At 39.5% G+C, this 26539-nt stretch overlaps 1 protein-coding gene across 1 annotated transcript; it reads left to right on the top strand.

Moving 5' to 3' along the window:
* Positions 1 to 701: 701 nt before the first annotated feature.
* LOC145437764 (gametogenetin-binding protein 2-like) lies at positions 702 to 20387 on the top strand. Its single transcript, XM_080315056.1, has 18 exons — positions 702 to 864; positions 1545 to 1625; positions 2593 to 2702; positions 3405 to 3548; positions 3749 to 3847; positions 4602 to 4802; positions 10062 to 10233; positions 12106 to 12215; positions 12271 to 12372; positions 13602 to 13779; positions 14328 to 14480; positions 14953 to 15076; positions 16095 to 16202; positions 17653 to 17712; positions 18131 to 18231; positions 18297 to 18377; positions 19377 to 19440; positions 20152 to 20387. Exons 1-18 carry the CDS (start codon positions 730 to 732, stop codon positions 20328 to 20330), a joined length of 2202 nt encoding a protein of 733 aa, XP_080171182.1. The 5' UTR covers positions 702 to 729; the 3' UTR covers positions 20331 to 20387.
* The last annotated feature ends 6152 nt before the right edge of the window (positions 20388 to 26539 follow it).

Genomic DNA, 26539 nt, shown 5'->3' on the forward strand with positions numbered 1-26539 from the left:
CTAATCATAACACTAATATCGTTGAAGTTTTATATCCTTGGTTATTCTGAGTTTCTATGATGTATTATTTTCGTGTTAGGTCTTCTATGATGAAACAATACTACAGTCACGCTGACTTTGTTGATCTCCCGATCTAATCTAATTTGGAAAAAAGAGTGAAGGCTGCGGTCCAGCTCTAATTCTAATCTGGTTTGGAAAAGCAGAGAATTGGAATTACAGCTACAGTTTTTCCAAATTAGATTAGAATTATTGAATTTACGAAAACTTAGATTCTCATACATATGCATGAGGGTGACAACAAATGTTTGTACACCAAGCTTGGCTCGTTGCACACGATACAGGCTTTCCTGTTGCATTTTCAGGAAACCAGAAATTAAGATTAGGAATAAAATGAGATCATAGGAACAACTCACAAATTAGATTAAAATTAGAGCAAAGAAACATTTCCCAAATTGAATTAGAATTGGATTACCGCCATTTCGTTTTGATTAGTGTATTCAGACAGCTAGAATTATCTAGTTGTCCAAGTCTGCTTTTGAGCTATATAATTCTATAAATCTAATTTGCAAAAGATGAAAATTTTCTAGTTATGTATGTAAAAAATACAATCATTACAGAAGGGAGTAAAGCATATATATATGCTTTACTCCCTTCTGTAATGATTGTATTTTTTTTTTATTGCGGAGCTGAATAAATCCCTTTTCTCTCTCTCTCTCTCTGTTTCAATATATGTATGCAGGAAATTGTTTTGAAAATACTGCACACGGCGTTGAAATAATGAGGCTTGTTGCTGTGTGCCGAGGAGACGAGGACTACCCTTATGGCGTTCGACAATTGCCAGTCAATGTTGACAGACACTTAACGGTAAAGCAGTTTTTTTATTCCTTTTATATACTTATAACCACCCGGTTATACGGCATGCATTGTACTCTGTGTCTCCGCTTGAATCCTATACCGCACCCGCAAATGTCAATAAATGTTGATATGCAATTTTCTTTTTAATGTCTACTCACGAACACGATTACGCCTGACTAGTGTCAGCCGAAAATATTCAGGTATATTTCAATATATGAATTCAATTATAGGCCAAAATGTGTACTTGACAAAGACCTTTAACCCTGAAATGATTGAATACTAGTCGTCCGTCTCCGGACCACGATCTGACACATCAATCTCGCCTATTGTCACACGAGTATTTCATTTCATCACTAGTCACTTTATGTTATCCATTATTTCCTTCCATTCAGTGTGCAGGCCTCTTATTTACATTGCCTAGGTCTGTGTATGTGTATGATTTTAAAGAACGCTCCAAGTAGTTTTGACACCTTCCTATCTTTTTATTGTATCGCAGTCTTATGGTGTTTTGAAATAATGAAATTATCAATGAACTCGTACTGAATTTGACAAAAATTGATTATCAGACCATCCGAAATATTTTACATTGCTTATTAACTGTACTACCTGAATTTGCTGAAATAATGTTTGGTGTGTTGAAACGTGTGAAATCGTTAATACTTTGTCTCAAAGCAATGTTTCTCATTCAGATGGTGCTGCAGCTGGTAGACCCCTTGCAGTCAGGATACCGCAACAGTGACGTCAAAACTGATCTGCGGACTTTTATTAAGGTGCATTGTCATGTTGATAGGTGTTCTATAATCGCATATCTATTTGTATCTATTCAAATTATTTTGTTTCATTCTGTATATATGACCTGATTCTAGCCTCGTCTATCAGTCCAGGAACTGTCTTGTCTGTTTGTTTAGATATGTTAAAAGGGCACTGCACTCTAAAAATGATGTCTCAAATTGAAGAGCGAAACTAAATTTTTTTTTGCCGCAGCTGTTTTCTTCAGAACGCCACCGTAATGGAGCTGCAATTTATTGAAATTTCCACACTAGTTTCACGCTTCAGCAGTCACGCAGAGACCGAACTTTATATAGTTGTCAACCGATGTTATGAAGGAAATATGTCATACAGTCAGGAGATTTATGTCAAAATCGGGCCTAGTGTATTCTATTTCTTAAGGATAGAAATAGATCATGTCCTATTCTTATGTATAAAACGTGGACATCTTCTGTTAAACGTGGTATCTAAACCACCTTGGCGTGTACGACATATTTCCTTCATAACATCGGCTGACAACTATATAAAGTTCAATCTCTGCGTGACTTCTGGAGCGTGAAACCCCTGTGGAAATTTCAGTAAATTGCAGCTCCTTTACAGTGGCGTTCTGAAGAAAATGGCTGCGGCCAATATTTTCTTTTCTTCGTTTTGCCCTTCAATTTGAGACCACATCATTTTTAGAGTGCAGTGCCCCTTTAAGAGTGAAAAATATGAGTATGTATTGAACGCGAGACTTATAATATAGCCCGAGAGCTTGAATAAAGTGAGTCATAAACCTGGCTTGAACTCGAGTCTTGATGTGACTTGACCTAGGTGGTGGATTGAGAATGACTCGACTTGAATCCAGTCAAAACTATAACAGCGAGATTTAGTTGCGACTCGGAAATATGTGGCTTGGTCGCAACCCTGTCATGTACTGTTGATAGACGGTGTCCAATTCAAGTTACAAGGCTTCCTTGTTTTGTTCAGAACTACAACATTCTCACTGTGGAAAAGGTGAAGCAGGCTTGCATGATCACCGAACGTGACCTGTCTACTTTCCTATCTCACTTCGCGCCCTGCGTGGGCTGTCGAAGAAGGTAAAATTACCATAGTCAAAAGTAACCGGTCATTATTTTAAGACTTATTATTTTACGTCAAAAGTCTGTTGGAATTATAGTGCTAGGTCATATAATTATCAAGATTGTTTACAAACCACAATGTATGGTAGAGGCTGCACTGCCTGCGAACTTCTCATTGCATTACACATGTTACGACCAATGCAGGTTTCAAGGCGTTCACAGTGGAAAATACTTCCCAAACTAGAATTCTTGTTGATAACATAATCTTTAATGGCAAGGAGCGTATAATTTAATTGCTCAAAAGCATCATCTGTCGCTATTCGACTTGACACTACTAATACTCCATACCGATTCTAGGACTCTGATCATTGTGTCCAGCCCTACTGATTACCAAGAAAATGTAGCGGAGTTACTATAATAATTTTCAACATTTTGCACAGTAACGCGCAGTTTGACTCCTTCATGCGTCAAAATATTTTCAAAAAAAGTTTTTTAATGTCAAAAAAATCGTCATTTTATAGGAGTTTTGACTTTTTGTATAGTATTGTGCAATGTAACTACTAGAGTTCCTAATGCATTCAGTCAAATTATTCAAAAAAGTTTGGTTATGTCAAAAAATATCAAAGCCTTCAATTTATAGGTCAGAATTTTTCATCCATTTAGGTCATTAGATTATCACCCACGTCGGTTTATAAGGCTCTCTTATGAATTCTTTTGTAGCGTGGAACAAATGTTCAGCCAGCTGGCAGATCAGCAGCATCCTGCCATGGAACCCTTGCAGATTACACCTTCCAAGACATTGTTCATAAAAAGGAATATCTGTACAAATCCGACCGCTTTGTACAAGCTTTTTTACCATGATGTGTAAGTATATAAAAACCGTTATTTGTCGTATGTTTTCATCACCTAGCTCAGCGGTTCTTATTAACCTGGAGTCTATGAACCCCTCGGAAGTCCGCGGGTTAGTTCTGAGAGGTTCTTGAAAGGCCAATGTTGAGACTATTTTCTATTTTATGGAATAATTCTCAAGTTCCCTCCGTGAAATGTCTGCTTTAAACCTTCAGATATCATATGTACGGCCAAATTGAACATCTTCTGAAGAACAAGAAAAACAAGCGCTGCTACATCCATTCCCTCGAAATGCAGAAGCCGAGACTGGGCAGGTGAGAAGATGTACTAAGCTTTTACTACGTTATTATTGAATAATAAATTCTTACCGAATAATGAATGTACCCGAGTATTTTTGGCTGACACTCGGCGTGAGTGCAGCAACTAGTCAAGAATTTGGAAAGGAGATCATGTTCTCTACTAGCTTCTGACGATTACCGCTGACGAGTGTCAACCGAAAATATTCAGGTTTATTTTTGTGTGAAATTTGCATTTTTTGGCGTTCAATGTAAATGTCACCTTCATGCTGGTCCCGAACCAGAACCCATGGTTGTAACCAAGTCACAAGGCTACGAGACACAAGTCAATCTCACTTTCATAGTTTTGACTCGAGTCATCACCATTGAGTCAAGTTTGAGTCTAAGTCATTGTGTTGACTGCTCAGTTTCCAGTTAAAAAGTCTTGTTAAACCCACTTTTTATAACTCTGTTTGGTGATATCGAATAGTTCACATTTATGATATACTAATTCTCAGTTTTAACTGTTTCTGGTCACATTTTCAAGTAACGTACTAGTACCAATAGATGAAACCCCGATAGTGTGGTTACTACTACTCTACAATTCATCGAAATTACAATGGAATGTTGTTCTTGGCCGTGTGGGTCTCGAGTCATGCACAATGACTCGAGTCAATACACAGATTGAGTAGAGCCGAGTCATTTCCGTATTCTGAGCAAAAATGACTCGAGTCAAGTCGAGTCGTCAAAAAATTGTGACTCGAGTGTCAGCTGGTATGTGTGTTGTGTTTAGGTCTATGTTCACCCAGACGGGACCCAGTCCGAGTTCAAACCCGTCCCAAGACCCCGCCCAGGCCCCGGCCGTCAACTACTCTGGCACCGGGTCGTGGATGGACATCTGGAACGACCTCTCCAACGAATGCAAGGAGGAGGTCGTGATTTTGGATTGCGAAGGCATTCTGGATCTCATGGAGGACTATTTGAAACGTCACAGGTCAGTTGGCTTCAGATTAGAATTAAAGCTGCACAGTTTTTTCCAAATTAGATTACAATTAGAATTAATCTGCAGTTTTTTCTCCAAATTACATTGGAAGTAGAGTCATAGCTGCACAGTTTTTCAAAATTTGATTAGGATGATAGCTACACAGTTTTTAGAATTATACTGAATTTGCAAAAACTTGGAAATTGAATGACATTCTGAATTGTAAGGAAACACAACAAAATAAACTCAGTTCATATGAAATCAGAGTTCATTATCATAAGCATGAGCATAAAAAATCTCTGTACAGGAAGCTTGGCTCGTTTCGCACAACAAGTTCAGTTAATATCAAACCAGAGTTAATTCTGGTAAGCGAGAGAATGGCAAATATCTGTTCATCAAGATTGGTTCGTTTCACATTATACGGTTTACTTGTTGCATATTTCGGAAAACTAGAAGTTAGATTAGAATTAAAATGAGTGCATAGAAAAACGTTGCTCGAATTAGTCTAATTAGACAACGAGAATTAGCTGGTCTTCCAAGACTGCACTCAGTTAGCACTTCCATAAATCTCTACTAAATTACAAGTAAAAGTGACTATTTGTAAAGAGTTTTTTTCAACTGTGTTAATCGCTGAAGTTGTCAAATCGAGTTGTTCAAACTAGTCAACGTTGCTGCTCAATTGAAATGAGAAGTAACGCCGTGCATTTCTACTCGATTACGAGTACAAATAGCTTTTTGTTAGACGCGGTTCTCAGCCTTTTTTTACCTCGCAGGCCAGTAAAACTTCCAAAGAAATGTTGCGGACCGGTGAAAGTTTGAAAATCGTATTTAACCCGACATTTAATCACTTCGAATGTATGCAACTCAAATTTAACATTGCAAACTGCAATTCATGCTGCCCTATCTATTTATGCGTGGTTCTATTGAAGTCTCTGCAAGGCAAAATTTGCGGATTCCAACTGCAATTATAAAAGATAACATTCCGCTGGTATAAATTACTCAATCAGCAAACCGAAAATTGTAACTACTCGAGTTGGTGCTTGTAGTTGACAAAACCTACTTTACTACTTGGAACAAGTAGTACTAGGTTACCTCTGTTGGTGGAGGGGTGAACTTGTTTAAACTAGTGCAGTTGCTGAGTAGCAATGCTGCCTTTTCTGTCCGTGATACGATAGCTCAGCTCTTGTGTGCTTTTGAACAAATATTTGCCGATAAGGTTTGTTTGGCAAAGGCCAGATTTTATTCCTGACTCAGCTCGTAAGCGTTAACTCAATTCGCATTTCTAGATGTGCGAATTGAAAAGAAATGGTTGAAATTTTTTGCTATTACCGTGTCAGTATACTACAGTTTGAAAACCAGAAGTGGTCAGTTATAAAGTATGAAAGTATGTCTACTTTTTTATAGTATTCAAACAGGTTTGCTTACTTTCACTGCTTATGTACTTTTGTGGTGGACTACTTCCACTTCTACTTGACATACTTTATTATTTGCAAATTTGATTTCGAAAAGTTGACGGTGGTTTTTGAAAATGGCTGCCGCTTTGGCTAGTGAAATTGTCAATAAAAGTGCATGAGCATAATTTGAAAGATTCTGACTATGTGTATTGTTATTGGTCGTTTCGATTTCAAAAATGTAGCCACCTGGGATTAACTGCTAAAAGTTATGCGGCCCCTCGACCAAATCCTCTTTCTGAGACCAATTAAGAACTGTCCACACCTTCATTTTCTAGTTACACTTGAAGTACTTTTGACGCTGACTTTGAAATGCTACTTCTATTTCTATTTCTATTTACTTCTGCCTCTGCTCAAGTAGATATGGTGACCAATTTGCGCAGCTAGAAGTCGAACTACTCGCTTTTCAAAGTTCATAACTAGTACTAGCACTAACGGCCTTCCGTTTCCGCAACTAGCTAAAAAGCATACCTAGCTACATTCAATCCCGAAGCTACGCATTCAATTTTATTTTATTTCTTAAAACTCACTCGCCACTACTATTAGAACTGCTCTGCTTTCAAAACTCACAACTACAACTAGCACTTTTCAAAATCATTTTTCTAAATCTCTAACTAGAACTACTGAAAATGTGCAACTATATTTGAACTAGAACTACTCTCTTTTGAAAATGTGCAACTAGAACTATAATTAAGCTAGTAGAACTGGGACATAAACTAATGGCTTTTAAAAATACGGAGCTAGAACTAGATGTACTCACTTTTGAAATGCGCAACCAGAACTAAAACTGCTCACTTTTCAAAATCCGCTACTAAAACTAGAACTAGTTATTTTTCAAAATGACCAACTAGAACCAGAACTCCTCAAAAACCAGTAGTTAGTTGACCGACTACTACTGAATTGGTATTTTGTACGTTTTGCTTTTTGGGTTATCCTAAATTTCAATTAATGTAGGTACACTAGGGCTGTTCAAAAATAGCTTTTTTTCCTGAATCTTGCTGGTTATGGCTTAAATCGTTAGGTTGCCGGACGCACACCAAATTTTGATTAATTCCAACCAATAATCGCGGATTTCGTACAGTTTGAATATTTTGAATTTACCCAAAGATCCAAAAAAAAATTTTAGTTAAATATTATATCAACCCCATGAAATTGTTGCGCTGTCTTCAAAGATGATGCAAAACAAATTTGACTCAATTCCAACTCGTAGAAGCGGATTTATTTCAGTTTTTCGATGATAATTCTTGGATTATCCATTAATCCAGTGGTTCTCGACCTTTTTTACCCGCGGACTCATCTCAAGCTCGCCAGTATACCCGCGGACTCAAGCTATATATTACTGAAAAATATATTTTTGTCTATCCAAGAGAGTGTAATACTGTAGCAACAAAAAATGAGCTAAAATTGAGTCAAGGAAGCTTTCTTAAATCTGTCTTTCCACATCTGTCGGCTTTGCAATTCAAGCAACTATTCAGTAATGCAGTCCACATCTCGAGTTCCACTTATATTATACAACTATAGATTGTTTCTGTGATTCGCACATGTCCCTACGATTTGTAATTTTCCAAATCGTCTGTAAGTGAACAAGTCGCCATAATCAATTACCAGCACTCAGCGTATATCGCGCCGGAAACCTGTGCAATGTGCCTACGTGCAGGACCGTAACAGCACTTCGTCAGCCCCCCTCAATAACAAAACGTTGGTCTTGGGCCACACAGGCCATTAACCTAACTTCTGGTGGGCTTTACCCCCAGACCCCCCTTCCAATACCTCTTTACCCCTACTTCTCAGCGAAATTTTTGTACCGTTCACTCAGTCGTTTTGTTTCGTATAATCCGCGCGAGGCGCGAAAATATTCCATAATTCACGATTGAATCGGTCAATATGATCGGGGATTGCATCTATATATATATAGCTGTCAATTTTTATGCTATCTCTGCTCATGCATTCAGATTTATCGGTCGAGCTGAGTGAGACGTTTCGGAATATGATATAATGATATAATTTTTCTAAAAAGTTGCATAAATTTTCAAAAAACACTCTATAATTTATGTAAATTCACGAATAGTTTTGGCCCCCCTTCGAAATCCCCCCTCAATTATGGGGGTTTGATGTACGGCAGTTACGGTGCCGCATACGTGTGTATAAAGAGCTGTCCCAGGGGTTTATACCTGGCATATTCTGTATGTGAATTGTTTATAGTGAACACGCAGCATTAAATTCCGAGTCCATTCGTACTAAATTCAAGTCAATCCGACCAAAATTGTAGAGTTTATGACCGTGATAGAATTGCTTATGACAATTTTAGCAATAGGCTACCTCGAACATGAATGTAGGACATTTTGAAAAATTCCAGTTGGCGATAATAGGGGTTTTATACCTGGCGTGATTGGTATCAAACCAGGATGATGCGACAGATGTGTAAAGCATACCCGTTTTGCCTGTGATACTTGCAACCAACTGGTTTGCCCAAGACACAGAAAATCTCAGGAGAACCAATAATGCTTGGAATGCTGATCAATTTGTAGTGGTGCTGTTTCGTTGTTCTTGCGTTTGAAATATACGTGGCCAAACATCGCTTATTGAGGTATTTCTAATATTGCTTTCAAAACTACATTCACTGCAGTATAATTTATTAACTTGCAGGAATTTCGTATGCCCCTTATCAACAAGAGGTAACGGCACAATAAGAAGCATATAGAAAGAGATTCAAACAAAATCCAAATTGGCAAAATATGACGTAACAATGCAATGATAAAAAGGAACGGTAGCTGGCCAAAGTTAGCTGTACCGGTACTCCGGTAGTCATAATAAAGGGATAATAGAGAATCAAATTATACAATACTCAGAAGACGTTACACAGATAATCAGCGGAATATATTAATGGAATATTGAAAGATTGTATACAAACACTTTATCCTTTTTATGGTGCCCTTAATTCTTGATAAGGGAAATCCGAAAAGTCACCGAGGTAATAAATTCTACTGCAATGAATGTAGTTCTGAAAGCACTATTGAAGTAAAGTGCCACCAGTCACATATTTGAGATATCTATGCATTTTTTATGACAGCTATTAAGGTTACTAACATTTCAAAATAGGTATTTTGCTAATCACTCAGCCTAATTCTAAATTCGGAATTTGACGAAACCGGACCAGGACGGGGCTCATTCACTTTCGGACCAAAAAGCTATTTTCTCCCTATAACGCTGCAATGACTTTGGTCCGAAAGTGAACGAGCCCCGTAGGTCTGTCAGTTACATGTTCCGAAATCATATCGGAAGTGGAAGAAAAAGTGTGCCGTGCCGATTAAGTTACTGAAAATTCCTGTGTTCACGGACTCACCAAGGACCTTCAAATGAGTCCGCGGACTCGGGGTTGAGAAACACTGCATTAATCAAAGATAATCCCGGAATTATCGAAGAAAAACTCAAATTCAAAATTATCAAACTGTACGAAATCCGCGATTATTGGTTGAAATTAATTAAAATTTGGTGTGCGTCGTTTTTTAAGGCAACCTAACGATTTAGTCACGTAACCAGCAAGATTCAGGAAAAAATGTTTTTTTGAACAGCCCTAATGTACACCATTAAGCAATAATTCTTTTTAATTCAAGTTTTCTCGTTTGTTGTTCAGATTTCTGTGGGCTGTACAAGTGCCATCTTGCCTAATACATAATATTTTCGGCGAATTGGTTCTCTGCTCTTTCCATATTAATATCGGCCTATGATATCGGTTATTGGTCGAAAATCGGTATCGGTCGACCTCTAGTTTGTGCGAGTTTTATTCCACCAGCTCTGATGAAAAGCGTTCTCTTTCTAGATTCTGCAAAGACTGCAAAAGTAAGGTGGCGCGCGCGTTTGGTATCCTGGTGGATGAAATCGACCCCGACAAGGAGAGCGGGTATTGCAAAACTCTGTATGCCGGATTACGTTTCTGCGGGCCAAAGTCCGAGAAAGATTTCGGCAAGGCGGAGACCGATTCCGAAGACGAGGTTTGAGAATCGTGTGTGGGACCGGGGCTACATTTGAGTACCAGAGTGATCCGATTCTGAATCGACTTGTGCAAACTACTGCATTTTCAAATCTCCTACCTAGAACTAGAACTACACAGATTTCAAAATGCACAACTAGAACCGCTCAAGAACCAGTAGTTAGTTGACAGCCAACCAGGGTTGAAACCAAGTCACGAAGCTCCGAGTCTCAAGTCAATCTCACTGATGCATCGGGCGTTTTTTTTGACATGTCAAAAAAAGTCAAAATTTTGTCCAAATTGTGGCGTTAGGTTAAAAAATGCGAAAATTTTTCACGAGGTCAAAATTTTTTTGCAACCTACATTTCGTTTGTATCGTAGATTCTCACTGTCGGGGAACTTATTATTTGACATTTCACAGCTTGCAGGCTACTTTATGGGCCTAGTGTTGTAGACGGCCCATTGTCTGCTCATTGTGAAGCATATACATTCAAATGAAACAAATAGGTTGACATGGTGTTCACCGCAATATCCTAACTGAAGCCAGACTGCGTGGGCATTGCATGGTTCTTATATCAAGAAGGGCATGATGAAAAATTGTGATGTAGACAACAGAATGAATTAACACGGTGTGTCACCACTCACCAGCAGCGTACGCACAACCTCAGTGTTACCAGTCAGCTGTTGAACGCTCTTTCTCGGCAACCAACTTAGTAAGGACAGACACTTTCTACCCGAGAATGTAGGAAAGTATCTTTCGTTGTACTACAACAAATTTTAATTATTTCTACCGTAATGCGTCATGTAACTACTGGAATTCCGCATAGGGCTTTGGGTCAAAAAAGTTTTTTCAGGCAAAACCATTCGAAAGGACAGACAGTTCCAACCAGAAATGAAGATAAGTAGTACAATTCTAGCATTATGTGGGAAAACACCAAATTTGCTTACTTCAGGTCAAAATTTGGTCAGAATTAAATTTTTCAAGGTCAGAAAATTTCAAAATTTTGATTTTTTAGGTTAAATCTTTCTTTTTGTAGTTAAAAAAAATTGCCCTACTTATATAGTTTTAACCCGAGTCAAGTCGAGTCATTTTCAATTCACCACCGAGTCAAGTCGGAGGCCAAGTCATTGTGTTGACTGCTCAGCTTCCAGTCGAAGTCTTGTTAAACCAACTCTTTATAACTCTGCTTGGTGATATCGAATGGTTCGCATTTATAATATACTAATTTTCCTCACTTTTAGCAGTTTCTGGTCGCATTTTCAAGGAAAATAGACGAAATCTCAATAGTGTGGTAACTTTACTATTCTTTGAAATTACAATGAAATGTCGGTCTTGGCCGTCTAAGTCTCGAGCCGTTTGACTTGGTTCGAGTGGGGCGCAATGACTCGAGTCCAAGTCGAGTCAATACACAGATTGAGTCGAGTCATTGAGTCGAGTCAGTCAACTAGCTAGTTTGGTAGTTTGTACAAGTCAATAGCAGTGTGAAACAAGTGGAAAGTTGAAATATGTACCTTTTACGCCACGACAAAGAACATAATGTTGGTTCCATATGTCATTAAAGATAATTTGATATATTTTTGACCATAAGTAGCCTATTAGTTGATCACAATTTCACAGATATGTCCATCCCACTAACGTATGTACGGGAGGCTTTATGTTTGGTATGCCATTCGAGGTTCTGAGGGTTTCCACACTGTAAAATTGTATCGGAAGTATATTTCTAGTTGATAAATTAACTGTAAGGGGCTAGGAGCATATCATTTCAGCACTTGAAAAAATCATTGACTCTAATCGTCAGAACTAATACTCGATACAGATTCGAATACTCTGGTCATTGTGCCCCTCCCTATTCATGTGCGAATATTTGCAGTGATTTCATGCTTTTCGTTATAGGACGAAGAAGAATATTACGATGACGCCGACGACATGGATTCCAACCATGACTACATGGACTGCTGTGAGGAACACGCCAAACATAAAGTGGACAAATCCACCGAAACCAAGTAAATATTGAGGAGGATAATATTGGAATACCGAGCTGAACTGACGTGTTTTCAGCGAATTCATCGGCTCCAACCACACTCGACACATTCACGTTTGCTGCGAGACCAATTACATTGCGCACCTCATGTCCAGGGCCGAAGCCGAGATTTCTGGCGGGTTAGTGGCAAAGAATCTTGTTTACACCTTCATTGAGTTCAATATCAGTTGTTACTTCAGAGGACGTCACTGTTTCACCATAATCACTGATCTTGAGTTGAAACGAACATAACTAGGGCGATTTTTTTTTACATGCCAAAATAAGTCGAAAATTTGTCAAAATTGTGGACATACGGCCCATTGTCCGCTCATTGTGAATCATAAACGGTCAAATAAAACAACCAGGTTGACATGGTGTTATGCTGAAACTACGGCAATACCCTAACTGAAGCAAGGCTGCGTGAGCATTGGTTTTTATATCGAGAAGCGCGCGATAAAAATTTGCGACGTAGACAACATTGTCAGAATGAAGCAACACGGTTTGTCGCCAGCATTGTACGCACAACTTCAGTGTAGTCACCCAACAACTGCTGCTGGTGAACGTTCTTTCTCCATTCTTGGCAAGCTACTTAGTAAGGACAGACACTTTCTACCCGAGAATGCAGCGGAGTGTCTTTTGTTGTACTACAACAAATTTTAAATATTTCTACCATAATGCGTGATGTCACTACTGGAATTCTTCATAGGTCCCGATTTCCTTAAAACGAGTTTTTTCATGTGAAAATTTTGTCAGTTATTAAGTCGAAAAAGTATTTTCAGGCCAAACTACTTCGTAAGGACAGGCAATTCCAACCAGGACTAAAGATTAGTACAATTCTAACATGTGTAAGAAAATGTCAAAATTTTCTAGATCAAAACTTCTGTTTTTTAGGTAAAAATTGCCTTGAATGATCGTAATTTGTGACCATTTTATCCGAATAAAGTCCGTGCTTTCCGGTTTCATCATTGAAATTTTGAAATAAACCCGAATATTTTCGACTGACGTCATGAGAGGTAATAGTCAGCAACTAGTAGAGAATTGAAAAAAACTTTGTATATCAACCGGGGTGTCACCAAATACGCTGTTACCGGCGTGACAATTTGAATCATCGAGGCTATCAATTTGAATTGCGGTATCTACTATTTGTTGACGATTACCCCCGACTAGTATCAGCTGAGAATATTTGAGTTCATTTCAATATGCCACAGTGCACGGTACATAGCAAGTATCAGAACTATATTTTTCGTTGCTCAAATATGACTGTAGTGTGAAAATTTAGAATTTCGCTATCAGATATTGGACTCGAATTCGAGTACTCGAATTGTTGAGCTCAGGCCTAGTAGCTACGTAAACAGTCTTGTTACGACAGGAACCGACCTGAGCGTCACGCCAAAACGGTTGACGTGGCCCAAGAAGAAGTGCTGACCTGCATCAGTCTCTACTTGTACGAACGCTTGCACAGACTCTGGAGGAACGTGAAGGCCGAGACGCAGACTTGGAAGATTCTATTCTACGTCAGCATTGAGGCGATGAGACGCGTGTTTGAGGTAAACACGCCATTTCTGGTACTCTTACGATATATATTCATCAGAAAATCGCGACTCGAGTCAGACTCAAGTAATTACAACCCTGCACAACCATGACTCGGACTCCACCCTCTACTGATTTGGACTCGGACTCGGTGGTGAATTGAAAATGACTCGGCTCGAGTCAGAACTGTAAAAGGGAGATTGACTTATGACTCGGAAGCTTGTGACTTGGTTACAACCTTGGAGTGAACTTCGTTCAAACGATGCATAACAAATTTGTCTCAATTATACTCTGCAGGAGCAATGTCATTCGAGTTGAACATTTTGGATTTATAAAAATAATATTTACGGTGGCTACATCCAACAACTTATAATGATAGAATTTCCAAAATGTTCTACTTGAATAATTTTGCTTCTACAGGTTTGAACTGAAACAAATTTGGTGTACAGCGTTTTTTAGGTAACGTAACAATTTTATGAAGTGGACAGTGAAACTTGAGAAAAACAGTTGTTTTTGATTGCCACTAGTGACAACCTCTGAACTCTCTGATCGTCTTATGTTTCAGATTTTTGTGGAAGAGAAAGTGGGCATGGGCAAGCTGGAGGCGCTCTGCGAGGAGCTGGAGGAGGAAGAGAGAATGATGGAGGAGAGACTGGAGAAGAAGCGGCAGAAAAGGAAGAGGCAGAAGAAAAGGAAGGACGCTAAAAAGCTGGAAGAGGTATGTAGTAAGAGGTTGTCTTGTACTGCTATTTCTGCATTTCCGCAATATAATTCTGATGAGTCAGTCTGTGGTAGAACTTTAGTATTCAGTAACAGAATCAATCTGCGTATTGACTGGACTTGGACTCGAGTCATTGCGCACGACTCGAACCAAGTCATATGACTCGAGACTCTGACGGCCAAGACTGACATTTCATTGTAATTTCGAAGAATATTAAAGTCACCACACTATTGGGATTTTGTCTATTGGTGAAGTGCGACCAGAAACTGCTAAAAGTGAACCATTCGATATCATCGAACAGAGTTATAAAAAGTGGGTTTAACAAGACTTTAACTGGAAACTGAGCAGTCAACACAATGACTCGAACTCGACCCTTCACTCGCTGATTCGGACTCGGACTACTACATTAGCGACACTGAACTACTTTGACCGCCTCTTCGAGTAACATAGTTTCATATTTCGCACACAGATTGTCCCCTGCAACGTTACGTCCGAAATACCCGAAACTGAGATCAAAGTCGAGGCGAAAGTGGACAAGAAATCGACTTGCGGCAATCACTGTTGCTTTCCGAAGAACGGGAATCAAATTCCTGGTGAGTTACGAAAATTGTTGTTTCAATAGTATTTTCCACTTTTTTGTCGGTATCGGTGATTCCCTGGTTAAATTGTTAGGCTGCCTAAAACAACGCTGCACACCAAATTTGGCTCGATTCCAACCCGTAGAAGGCGAGTAGCCGACGCATACCCAATTAAACTAGTTTTTTCAAATTTTACTCCAAACCCCATGAAATTGTCGAGTCGCCTAAAAGAATGATGCATGACAATTTTTGCTCACTTGCTCACTCACTCGTCTGGGGTAATCGTTAGGGCTGGGCAAAATCGAGTACCTGAGTGATTCGATTCTGAATCACTTAAATATGGTTCGAGTCGAGTCGAGTATTCGAGTATCACTCATTATGACGTCACAACATAATGTACTATGTCGAAGTTCAAATATGTACCTTTTATGCCACCACGAAGAACATAATGGCTGTTATCCGCGTCACATTAAAGATGCTTTGGTATTTTTTCGACCATACCCATTTCATTGCACTTTTTGACAATGCTGTCGGATGATCATGACTTCGGAAATGTGTTATTTCCAGCAGGCCTAACGTTCGTAGCTTTTGTACTATGTCTAGTATGCTGCGACACGGCCAATCAAGGTTTCAAGGCTTCCTCTCGTTAGTAAATTAACTATCAGTTGCGAGGAGCATATAATTTCAGTACTCGAAAAATCGTCTTTTACTACTCGACTCGAATCATTAAAATTAATACTAGATTCAGATTCGAGTACTCGAATCATTGTGCCCAGCCCTAGTAATCGTCAGCAACTAGTAGAGAATTCAGAAGAACAGCGTATATCAACAATCGTGTCACAAAATATGACGTCACCAGCATGAAATTTCAAACGAGAGAGCGTTTAATGTACTATTTTCAGGTCTTTGTGGTCGCATAAAAGCATTTATTTGATATATCCGCATCAGAATTGAAACACTCAGATACTCGCTTTTACCACCCCTTCGCACGACACGCACAAGCTGCGTTCTTTGACACAATACTTTGTTTCAGTCAACCACACTCACGATCTCGGATATTCTTCGGGCTGCTGCGAAAGTTCCGTCAATTCTCGCGAGGGGTCGGAGGTCACCTGCTCGGACGGGTTTTGCAATCACGAAGGTGAATTTTGTGAAATCACATTTTTCAATTGAAAGTGTTTGACATCTGCTCGCGTAGTTTACAATGCACGTTCACAGTGCAGGCTCAAACTCACCCAACTTTGATATATTCTGACTTTTTCAGAATACTTTGGTTTTTGACTGTGTGTCGTTTTTTAATAGAAACTAGGCCTAGAATCAGGCGCGTAGCCAGAGGGGGGGTTTCGGGGGTCGGTAGTAGGGGCGTAGACATGGGGGTAGAATTGTAGAACGTTCTACCCCCTTTCCAGGCTCGATTCTATCCTGAAAATCCCAAGTCGACGCTATTGCTATAATTTTGACTTGTGCAAATCGTCGCAGAGGCTACGTAAGACGCATTGCTAAGCGCGCGTATTTAATTGCTCGACGCATTGATAAGCGCACACTATCGGTTGGCCTACACAATCGCATCTGCAATAGGCCTAATACGAAAGATATATCAATAGATCATCGCTAGCCTAACTCCATCGCTAGCCTAACTATCGCGTCTCGGGCCTAGCATGGTTTGGCTCCTATCCCTCGATGGCTTGGAGACCATACCGTTGATTGTATGCTGATTAGCGATTGTGATTAAAGAGTGACATCGCGAAACTGAAAGACATCGAATGTCCGCAAACATGTGCAATGCGTGCGAAATATATTTCCGCTAATACTTGAACATAACCATCAGAATATGTGTATCAACTTGAGTTATAAAAGAGGACAGGTTTGAAGCACCTGAAATCGGCGTCATTGTGGCGCATATTCCCTAGAAACTCGGACATTTCGACTTGCGAAAATAGTCGACGAGGCTGCGTAAGACGCGTTGATGAGCGCGCGTATTCAACTGCTCGACGCTTTGATAAGCGCAGGTATTTAATTGTTGACGACATATCAGGGAGTTTCTAATTAACAGCACTTCCAGACTCGTCGACAAGCTTATCAAACGCGTATGATCGCGAACACGAGGCGATTGTATAATTTATAATCGTCATTTACGCATGTACTTAACCCTAATGAATTGACGGTATATTCGTAAATTCGCAAAACATCGAAACCCCGCCCTTTTATTTTAAAACCCCTTTCCTATTTTTCGGCTGGCTACGCGCCTGCCTAGAATGCTTACTTTGTCACTTTGAAATCACTAGTTCTGTTTGTACTTGTGTAAAAAAAAATTCACTTGCTCGAAAATCGCTATTACTATTTGTACCCCAATGGAATTTTGTTCAGGTTTTTTCAAGTGAAACTAAGCCTAGACAATGTACTTTTTTACTTGAAAATCGCTACTTCTATTGTACACTCAAGTAAAAATTTTGTTCAGTCTTTAGACAAAATTAGGCCAAAAATACATAATTTTCTACTTCCTAATTCTACTTATGTTTGTGTAGAAATTTACGGTACTCCCGCTTGTAGCCAACTCGAGTACTAACGATAACTACCTTTGATTTCAACAGAGCACGATGTTGTTGAGAAAAACCAGCGTAACACGAGACCCACTTGTGGCGGCCACAGTGGTAAGTAACGGTGTTCAACTAACTACTGGTTTTTTGATTAGTTCTAGTTGAGGGTTTTGAAAAATTGGTATTTCCTAGCTCATTTGCAATTCAGAATTGAATCCAGTTTGTTGTATTCAGTTGGTTGGTTACGGATTTTTAAAGCTCGATGGTTCTAGTTGCTAGTTTTCGAAAGTGGGTTGTTCTAGTTCTGGCTTTAGTTTTCAAATCCAGTAGTTCTACTTGCACATTTTGAAAATCCAGTAATACAAGTGCGCTTAACGGTGTCGTAAGAAACTTGATCTGGATTGGAAACTTGAACTCTAGTTCTGGCTCTAGTTTTCAAATCCAGTAGTTTTAGTTGCACATTTTGAAAATCCAGTTATACAAGTGCGCTTCACGGTATCGTAAGAAACTTGAACTGGATTGTGTTCCACAGATTGTCTTTCCTGCCAGGATGCCTTTCCGCCCCCAAAAACTCCGCTTTTAGTCGATGGTACTTGCGACGATTGCCACATTTCAAAGGATAACGCGAGCAAGGTGAGAATCTGCGTGGGATTTTCTGCGCCGTGCTTGTTAACCTGATGTGTCGCCTGTTTTCGCAGAGTCATTGTTCAAACGGCGGATGTCACATCAATTTTAAGCCGTGTCACTTTCACTCGAAATTACTGGAAATGTTGGGAGAGGTGAGTGTGCGAAGTTGAGCAGGGATTCATCCAACTTGTATATAGAAGGGTTGGGTACACAATATGGATGTTGGGCGATACACATACTGTACAATAAGGTTGTTCAAAAATAACTTCTTGCGTCAAATTTTACCGACTAACAGATAAAACTGTTAGGTTGGCTAAAAATGCCGATTTAAAAAAAATAGTATTTACGGTTATAAATTCATTAATTTAGTGATAGCAGCTGCCTGTGTATTGAAACATCTTCAGATTAGGAATCTAGATATATAATTGGATATGGAATTTCTATGCCGACATGAAATAGTAAAATTTTTATTTCAAGAGTACCATGGGAAACAAATTTTTCGTTCAGATTTTGCCTACTTTTCACTGCCTACACGGTGCTTCTACAGTTCTGCCTGACAGTTTTTAAACCAAAACAGTGGTTCTCAACCTTTTTGTCTTCGCGGAACCCCACAAGTTTTAGTTCAAATTTAGCTTGATTCTCGTGCAGCTGTCATCTGTCTTGTGCAAATATTAACCGTAGGCTGGTGATAAACGGCAACAAAATGACTTTTCCTTTAAATAACATACTCTATGCAGAAATTGGCTGTTTTTACTATTTCAACTACTCCAACTTTTTAAATTTTTTTCCGCAATCCACAACAAAACATCTGTAAGAATGAATATGTTTGTGTCAGTAAATGGCAATTTGTCAATTGAAATGAATTTTCACAGGATATTTCATCCCAGATACTGATGATTTAGTCCTGAAGTTTTCGCAGTTATGATGTGAAACTGCCTCATGATTTCCCTTCTTTAAAAAACTTACTTATTTGGTTGTCGGTCTCTTTGCAAATTTAGAGGTTTGACGGACCCCGGTTGAGAACCACTGGCCTGGAATGCATACATTTTCACTTACTGGAAAATCGCTACGTCTGCTTTACTTTCCTAGAAACTTACGTTACTTTTACTCGAGTGTCAAAGACGGCTACTTTGACCATTTATGCGTTTCAGGAGCAGGAGGAATCTGCGGGCGACATCAATTTGGAAGACGGGGCCTACAGTTCCGGGTTGTCTGGTGAGTCACAAAAATAGAGACTAAACTAATGTAAGTGTCACCAGATTTGGACAACTTGGAAAATTTCAGCTTGGATAGAATGATGGCTGCAGTGTTTTTTTCAAATTAGATTAGAATTATAGCTGCACGTTTATTTTCCAGATTAGATTCAAACTGGAATTATAGCTACACAGTTTTTCCAAATTAGATTAGAATAAGAATGATAGCTAGAAATTTTTTTCTAAATTGGATTAGAACTAGAATTATTGCTATGCACTTTTTGCCAAATTAGATTGTAACTGGAATTATAGCTACAGATTTGGTTTCAAATTAGATTAGATAACTACAGTGTTTACCAAGATTAGTTTTAGTGAACTCGTGAGAACTTGGAATGTAGCCTACACCAAGCTTGGCAAATTTTCCACGATACAGCTCTCCTGTAGCATTTTCAGGATAACGAGAAATTAGAATGATGATAGAAACGATTCATAGTACATTGAACGCTCTCTCTTTCATGCTGGTGACGTCATATCTTGTGATATGATTGATGATATACAATGTTCTTTCCAATTCTCTACTAGTTGCTGACGATCACCCCTGACGAGTGTCAGCCGAAAATATGCGGGTTTATTTCAATATGAATATACTATTCAAACAATTTATAGATTACCGGCATTTGACTGTAGCCAGTCTAATGAGACAGCTAGAATTATCTAACGATATTTCTTGTAGGCTCTGGAGGTCGTGATGACGAGAGTGACGACGAAGGACTAACGGCGGAAGAAATAGCGGAGTTCGAATTGAACCGGAGTCGGATCCGGGAGGAGAGAATCGTTTTGCGGGAGAAGATACGGAAGGACTTTGAGCAGCTGTGCGGAAAAAGCGAGAATGGGCTTGGAAGCTGCAACTGACGCGTTTCATGGAATTGAGAATTTGTTATAAAGCAAATATATCCGTTAATCTCGTGAGAGGGAGTTATGTTTTTGTGTAACTTCGTTGCAGTGTGACTAGAAAACAACATTGAGAAAATGAATTCAATATTGTGAAAAGTGTGCTTTAGTAAAAAAGCAGGGTTGTAACCAAGTCACAAGTCAATGTTACTTCTTAGTTTTGGCTCGAGTCAATTCCACGTCCAGGAGCAAGGATTCAACTCACTCTTTATACTGATATATTACACTCAACAGCTCACAGACAGTAGAAGACAGTTTCTGGGCACATTTTCTTTCCATGGCTTGAGTGCAACAAGTTACAAGGTCACCAGTCAATATTACTTTTATAGTTTGGGTCGAGTCACTCTCAATCACCGAGGCATAGGGTCAAACACGAGTCGATAGTGTTTCAAGTCAGATTCAACTGAAACTCTTGGGTGATATAGAAGGCCTCACATTCATAATATACTGTACTCATGTTTTCTCATTCCTAACATGTTTATTCAAACAGATAAAAGGCAGTTTCTGGTCTCATTTTTCGAGTTTCGGTCCTAAAACAAGAGACTTGAACAAATAAAGGATATCACGAGCAATGTTCCCTCTAATTTTTGACGAGTCTGCGCACACTCACCAACTCACTGCGCAGACCCTTGGAAATCAGTGCGTAGCGACAAAAAAAAGGTCATCACTTCGGATTTTTCGTGCGCAACGTAGATTTTCTGTGCGCAGGGACCGTGTCAGCACTGCGCATTTGCGCACTGCGCAGCTTAGAGGGAACATTGATCACGAGTCATATGGTTTGCTCTAGTCACTACAGCCCTGTCAGCAGAACCCGGACACAGTATTGAGTTCGAGTCTATAGGCTCAAAAAAGTTTTATTTCATGTCTCTTCGCTGAAAATTACAGCAGCGAATAAAAGTAACTCAGTACTGTGGTCATGAATTTCCAAGGCTGGCTGAGTAGGCAGACCTGTAAGCCAAATGTCTGCATCTAGTGCTGGCTGCATCCCAGCGGTTCCGGCAACGAATACTTCAGTGAATTAAATATTTGTTGTAAAGCAAATATATTCACCAATATCGTGAGAAATGATTTTGATATCAGGCATCTTTGCTGAAAGTTCAGAATGTGTTAACCAGTGCCCAATGTTATAGCTCAGGAGGAAGATCTTTCGACCGAATATCCAACAAACAAGTATAGCTTTGTACTGTACATGCTTCATCTTTGAGGCTGCATCAGATATATCCGTTTAATTTCAACAGTTAAGCTTTATTTAATGTATCTTTTTCACCGCGACACCAGAAAATCACTCGTGTATTGATCAGGTGTAGATATTTTGAACGAACATCCATAGATTATCTTGATGGCTAAATCGACAGTATCTTCATGGCTAACTTCATCCCACAGATTCTGGCATAGCATCTATAATAGCTTGCACTCTGGACAGCATGATCTGGTTCCTTGACTGACAAGATTGCTTTGTGTAGGGTGGCAGAATCTCCAAGGCTTGTGCTATCATCAACTTATCTTCAACTGATTTTACAGGAAGCCTATTCTGCTCCAGCCAAGTGTGCAGTTTCGTTTTCCGCAATTCCAATTCACTATTTGAATAACAGACTTCCGTTTTGAACTCACACAATTCGCCGAGTATCTTATTGAATTGCTCACATGGGTTTTCGAGAATTGATACGTCTTTGATGGCGTGACCTAAAATCAGGGTCATTTTAGGTTTTTCATTACGCGCATGCACGTTCATGACTATACTGTTTGTGACTGGATCGATGGTGTAAACCCAGCCTATTTTGGTGAGCCTCCCGGCTGTGGTCACTTCGACTTTGTGGTGCAAAAATTTGCGAGCATCACACGCAGAGTTGGCCGGCCACATAGCCGCAACAAGAAAAGGATAGCTTTCGCAGCCTAGTCTGACAATAACGGCTGTGTTCTAAAATGCAAGTAATAATGCAGCGGTGGAGTGTCGGAGACAAAAGTACACACACCAACGAACGGTAACGTGCTATGCTAATAATACTCGATAACATACACCAAACACACAATGAAAATTACAAACGAATGTGCTCTGTTTACGAACAGCGTGCATTCATGCGATACATATACAATCAATAATCAAAATATGGTGAAGCACCGTACTGAGATGAAAAACCACCCTCAACATCTAAAATCTGCATTGTTCAGAACAATCGGATGACCGCAAAACAATGACCATAACAATGACCCATTGCGGCTCTTCGATTGTTCGGACAATGCCGATAATTCAGACTTGGAGGGCGAATTCTAATCGGTTCAGTGCCTGATCATACTTTTATTTACATTTTCGGAATCAATGCGATAGTAGCTTTCGATCAAGACCGGATTCAGTAAATTCTGAGCTCTGGAAGACAACTTTTGGATTGCCAGAAATCCTACAGTAGCTGCCGTAAAATAAGTCTGAGTAAAGCTTCAGCGAAGCGGAACGAAGCTGCAAAATCGGTCGCTGCCATCCCATGTTTACATTCTATACATATACACTTGAGGGATGACCATCAGGATCGCAGTTGGACCATAGCAATTTACAGAGTAGCTGGCATGGAAACTCCGTAAGCAATGTTTAGGGCTGGGCAAAATCGAGAACCTGAGTGATTCGATTCTGAATCACTTAGTAATATGCTTCAAGTCGAGTCGAGTAATCGAGTATCACTCATTATGACGTCACAAAAAGATAATGCCTGTTATCCGTCATACCGGGGCCTACGATATCGTGGATCGTCAAGTGAAAATGGTTTGTTGCTCAGGGAAAAAATATATTTCCAAGTGAAAAAGGTTTGTTACCCAGAGAAAAAATATATTTCCAAGTGAAAAAGGGTTTGTTACTCAAGGGAAAAAGATATTTCTAAACGAAAATAGTTTGCTACTCTAGGAAAAAAAATATATTTCCAAACGAAAACGATATTGTTACTAGGGTAAGAGGTGTGTGTTCAGTGTCGTTGGTCTTGTTAAACGTAGTTGTCCAGTTGTACAATATACTTGTCGTGAGTCTACAATTAAGAAGGGGGAGAATGAAAACACTATTATGAGTGTCAGAAGGTTGTTGTATGTAGATTTGACAGTAACCCTATCATTCGCATATGACAAACACAATCATGACCGCGAATACTGGTAACTAACTTGTTCGGTCTCGATCAATGCAAAAGAGATGATTAGTTTTTTGAAACCGTAGCGAAGACCACATGTAAATCTATGCAATAGACTTCTATCTCCTTACATTCAGTCGTGTCGTGTCCATTTTAATACAGGCCCCACATGTATGACATGCACACACCAACACCGTAAACAGAAGTCGATGATTTTGATTGTTAAAAATATTTCTTGACTACATCGGAATGTCTATGTTGCAGAAAGTAAATACTTTTATGGTGTTGTGTGTTTAATGAAAGCGATTGGTTACAAGTATGTTTTGGGAAAATAAAATTTATTTTTCTGTATGTGACAGTTTGTGAGGAAATGAAAACAGATTCATGGTTTGAATTGGATTGCGCTGTTTAATGTACGCTTCAACATGGAGACTTGACGCGGAACAACAACTCGATTCACAAAACAATTTGTCACTGGTGTGCAGAGGGTTGGCAACATTTTAATACAGCTCCATCTACTGGTTGTTGTGAGGATAATCATGTGATGACTCAGTACTTTTCGTTAGCAAAGTAGATTGATCTGTGTGTAAGATTCGAGAGTCGTTACTAGAAAACGTATGTACTCGTATGTACTTAGTAGCTAAAACTATATGCGCAAGTGCAATATAATTTAGATAAATTTATCAATGATTTATAGCTTAACTACTTTTTGACCAATGTGTCGACTGCACTGCGCCTTTTTTCACTACGCAATAAATGCTGCCTTCCCCACAGCTTGAGCGTTGAGGTCATGCCTCATTCTGCTGTAGATCAAACAGTAGGAACCTGGTAATGCTGTTGACTGCTAAAATGACGGTCGCTGCGGTAGCTTGGTACAGACGAAACAGCTATGCCCCTACTCACTGCCCAAGTTATCTCACCACTTAGAAGTTAGAATTCAAATCTTGTGACCACCAGTACCAGTGTACCACCAGTGTGTACGTCACGACCCACGATAGTTCCTTTCATTTATGATGTCATGAAATCTCGACGGAAAAGCATAATTTATTATGCAACACAGATACCAGAGGAAAACGATCGAAGTTCTGTAGTGGTTGAAAATAAGACAAAATAAGGACGCAAGGTGAAAATAAGGACATTTCTTAGAAATAAGGACAAATGAGTTTTCTAAGACGTGGCCCTTCAAAATAAGGACAAATCTTAGAAATAAGGACGGTATGGCACCCCTGCCAATAGGCCTAGTTTCGAGTGTAACGTATGTAAAAATTGTACATGTACATTAGGGCTGTTCAAAAATAACTTTTTTTTCGGATTCCAGCCATTCACTGATTAAATTGTCAGGTTGACCTAAAAAACGCTGCACACCAAATTTGGTTCAATTCTAACAAGTATAGGACTCCGCAGATCCAGTTAAAATTTTAAATTTATTATGAAAAATTAAAAAAAAAAATTCAAATTTTTCTGCCAACCCCATGAATTTGTTGAGCTGTCTTCAAAGACGTTGCAAAAAAATTTGAATCAATTCCGACCAGTAGATCAGTAAATAGCGGATCCACCGATCAAGGATAATCCGAGGATTATCATCAAAAAACTCACACAACTCCGCTTCTAATGGTGAGTTGTGCCCATTTCGGCCCGTTTGGTGTGAATTGACTCTTTCAGCATCGGACCCGGCACCGAGAACTACACACTTCACGTATCCGGATACTCCGGAAATGCAACCTACGACGCTCTAGCACATCACAACAATCTCCAATTCTCAACGAACGACGCGGATAACGACACTTGGACGGCAGAGAATTGCGCATCTTATAACGCAGGAGGCATGAGGACTGTAACTGTAATGGCGTGTGCGGGTACAGCATTTTGAACGGAGCAGGGTCCATCGGATTCTTGTGTGCTGATGACGTCATCGGTCACCTGTGTTGCTCGGTGATGAAGGTCTACAAAAAGGACCTGAAAAGAACGACACCTTGCGGAACGGGCTCTGACAATTTTCAATTACTCAGAATCTTAAAAATGGGAGCAACTGACTCGATCAGGACCAGTTTCATGAAATTTCAGTCCTCGGGTCGCGAGCTGTAACGCTACTTTTAGACTGTTTTGACACTGCTCAGCAATACAAATAACTGCTTGCCCGAACGTAACGACGGGAGTTGCGTGTCTATCCGTAGTTCCGTAATCTACGGATTCTATACCACCCGTTACGCTCCCTCTCAAAACTCAAGTCGCGATTGGCAGTCATAACAATACGAACATGATGTGTGGGACTTCTGATATCTGCACACCTGGGCTTATATCTAAATTGCATTTCTCGTTTTATAACTTTTCCATGTTGTTGTTTTCAAGAGTCTGTAAATATTCGTTTCTTTTTATTAGTAAATCTATCTTAGCCTAGCTGCATTATCTTAGCTCCTGTCTGGGAGGCTCGACTTTGATCACTGTTATATCGGGTCTCCCGTCTATACCTTTGCAAACTGCGCCTGTCTGAGCCATTCTCATTGCGGCTCTTTCATGATTGCAAAAATGTAAGTGTACGTACATGCATTTCCCCAGTTTCCCAGGTTAAACCTGAATTTAATCAAATGCATTCTATTACGTATACAATTCAATTGAATTTATTGCTACAATTTTCATCATTTCAACACCACCAAGACTGCGATACAATGAAAGATAGGAACGTTTCGAAACGACTTGGGGAAGTCTTCCAGATCAGAAACCCACCTCTGGCCTAGTTGATGTAAAAAAGGAGGCATGCGCATTGCACACTGAATGAAAAGTAAAATAAGATACTATAAAAGGACAGGTCGTGGTCCGGTAAACTAGAGGATTAACTAGTATTTAGTTCAGGGGTTCTCAACTTTCCTTGCATAATGAGCCGCCAAAACGGCTGCGGGCCGCAGAACATTATTCCGTATATTTGTGGATTACTATTATATTTAGGCTAACATAGCCTATTTACCAGTCGTATATGTGCATTTAGAACATTTGTGTGCATTCTACAGCATTTATCGACAGCGTTCGTAAGCTTTCACTGGCTGTTTCTAGTGAGATTATGTCATCTTC

The sequence above is a fragment of the Botryllus schlosseri genome, chromosome 4, assembly GCF_051294905.1.
Source record: "Botryllus schlosseri isolate E-star chromosome 4, Bs_hap1, whole genome shotgun sequence".
Classification (NCBI taxonomy): Eukaryota; Metazoa; Chordata; class Ascidiacea; order Stolidobranchia; family Styelidae; genus Botryllus; species Botryllus schlosseri.

Coding starts and splice junctions, on each gene's coding strand:
- LOC145437764 (XM_080315056.1), top strand. CDS start 730: ATGTATGCAGGAAATTGTTTTGAAAATACTGCACACGGCGTTGAAATA. Junction 865..1,544: donor ATGTTGACAGACACTTAACG/GTAAAGCAGTTT, acceptor TTTCTCATTCAG/ATGGTGCTGCAGCTGGTAGA. Junction 15,077..16,094: donor GAACGGGAATCAAATTCCTG/GTGAGTTACGAA, acceptor ACTTTGTTTCAG/TCAACCACACTCACGATCTC.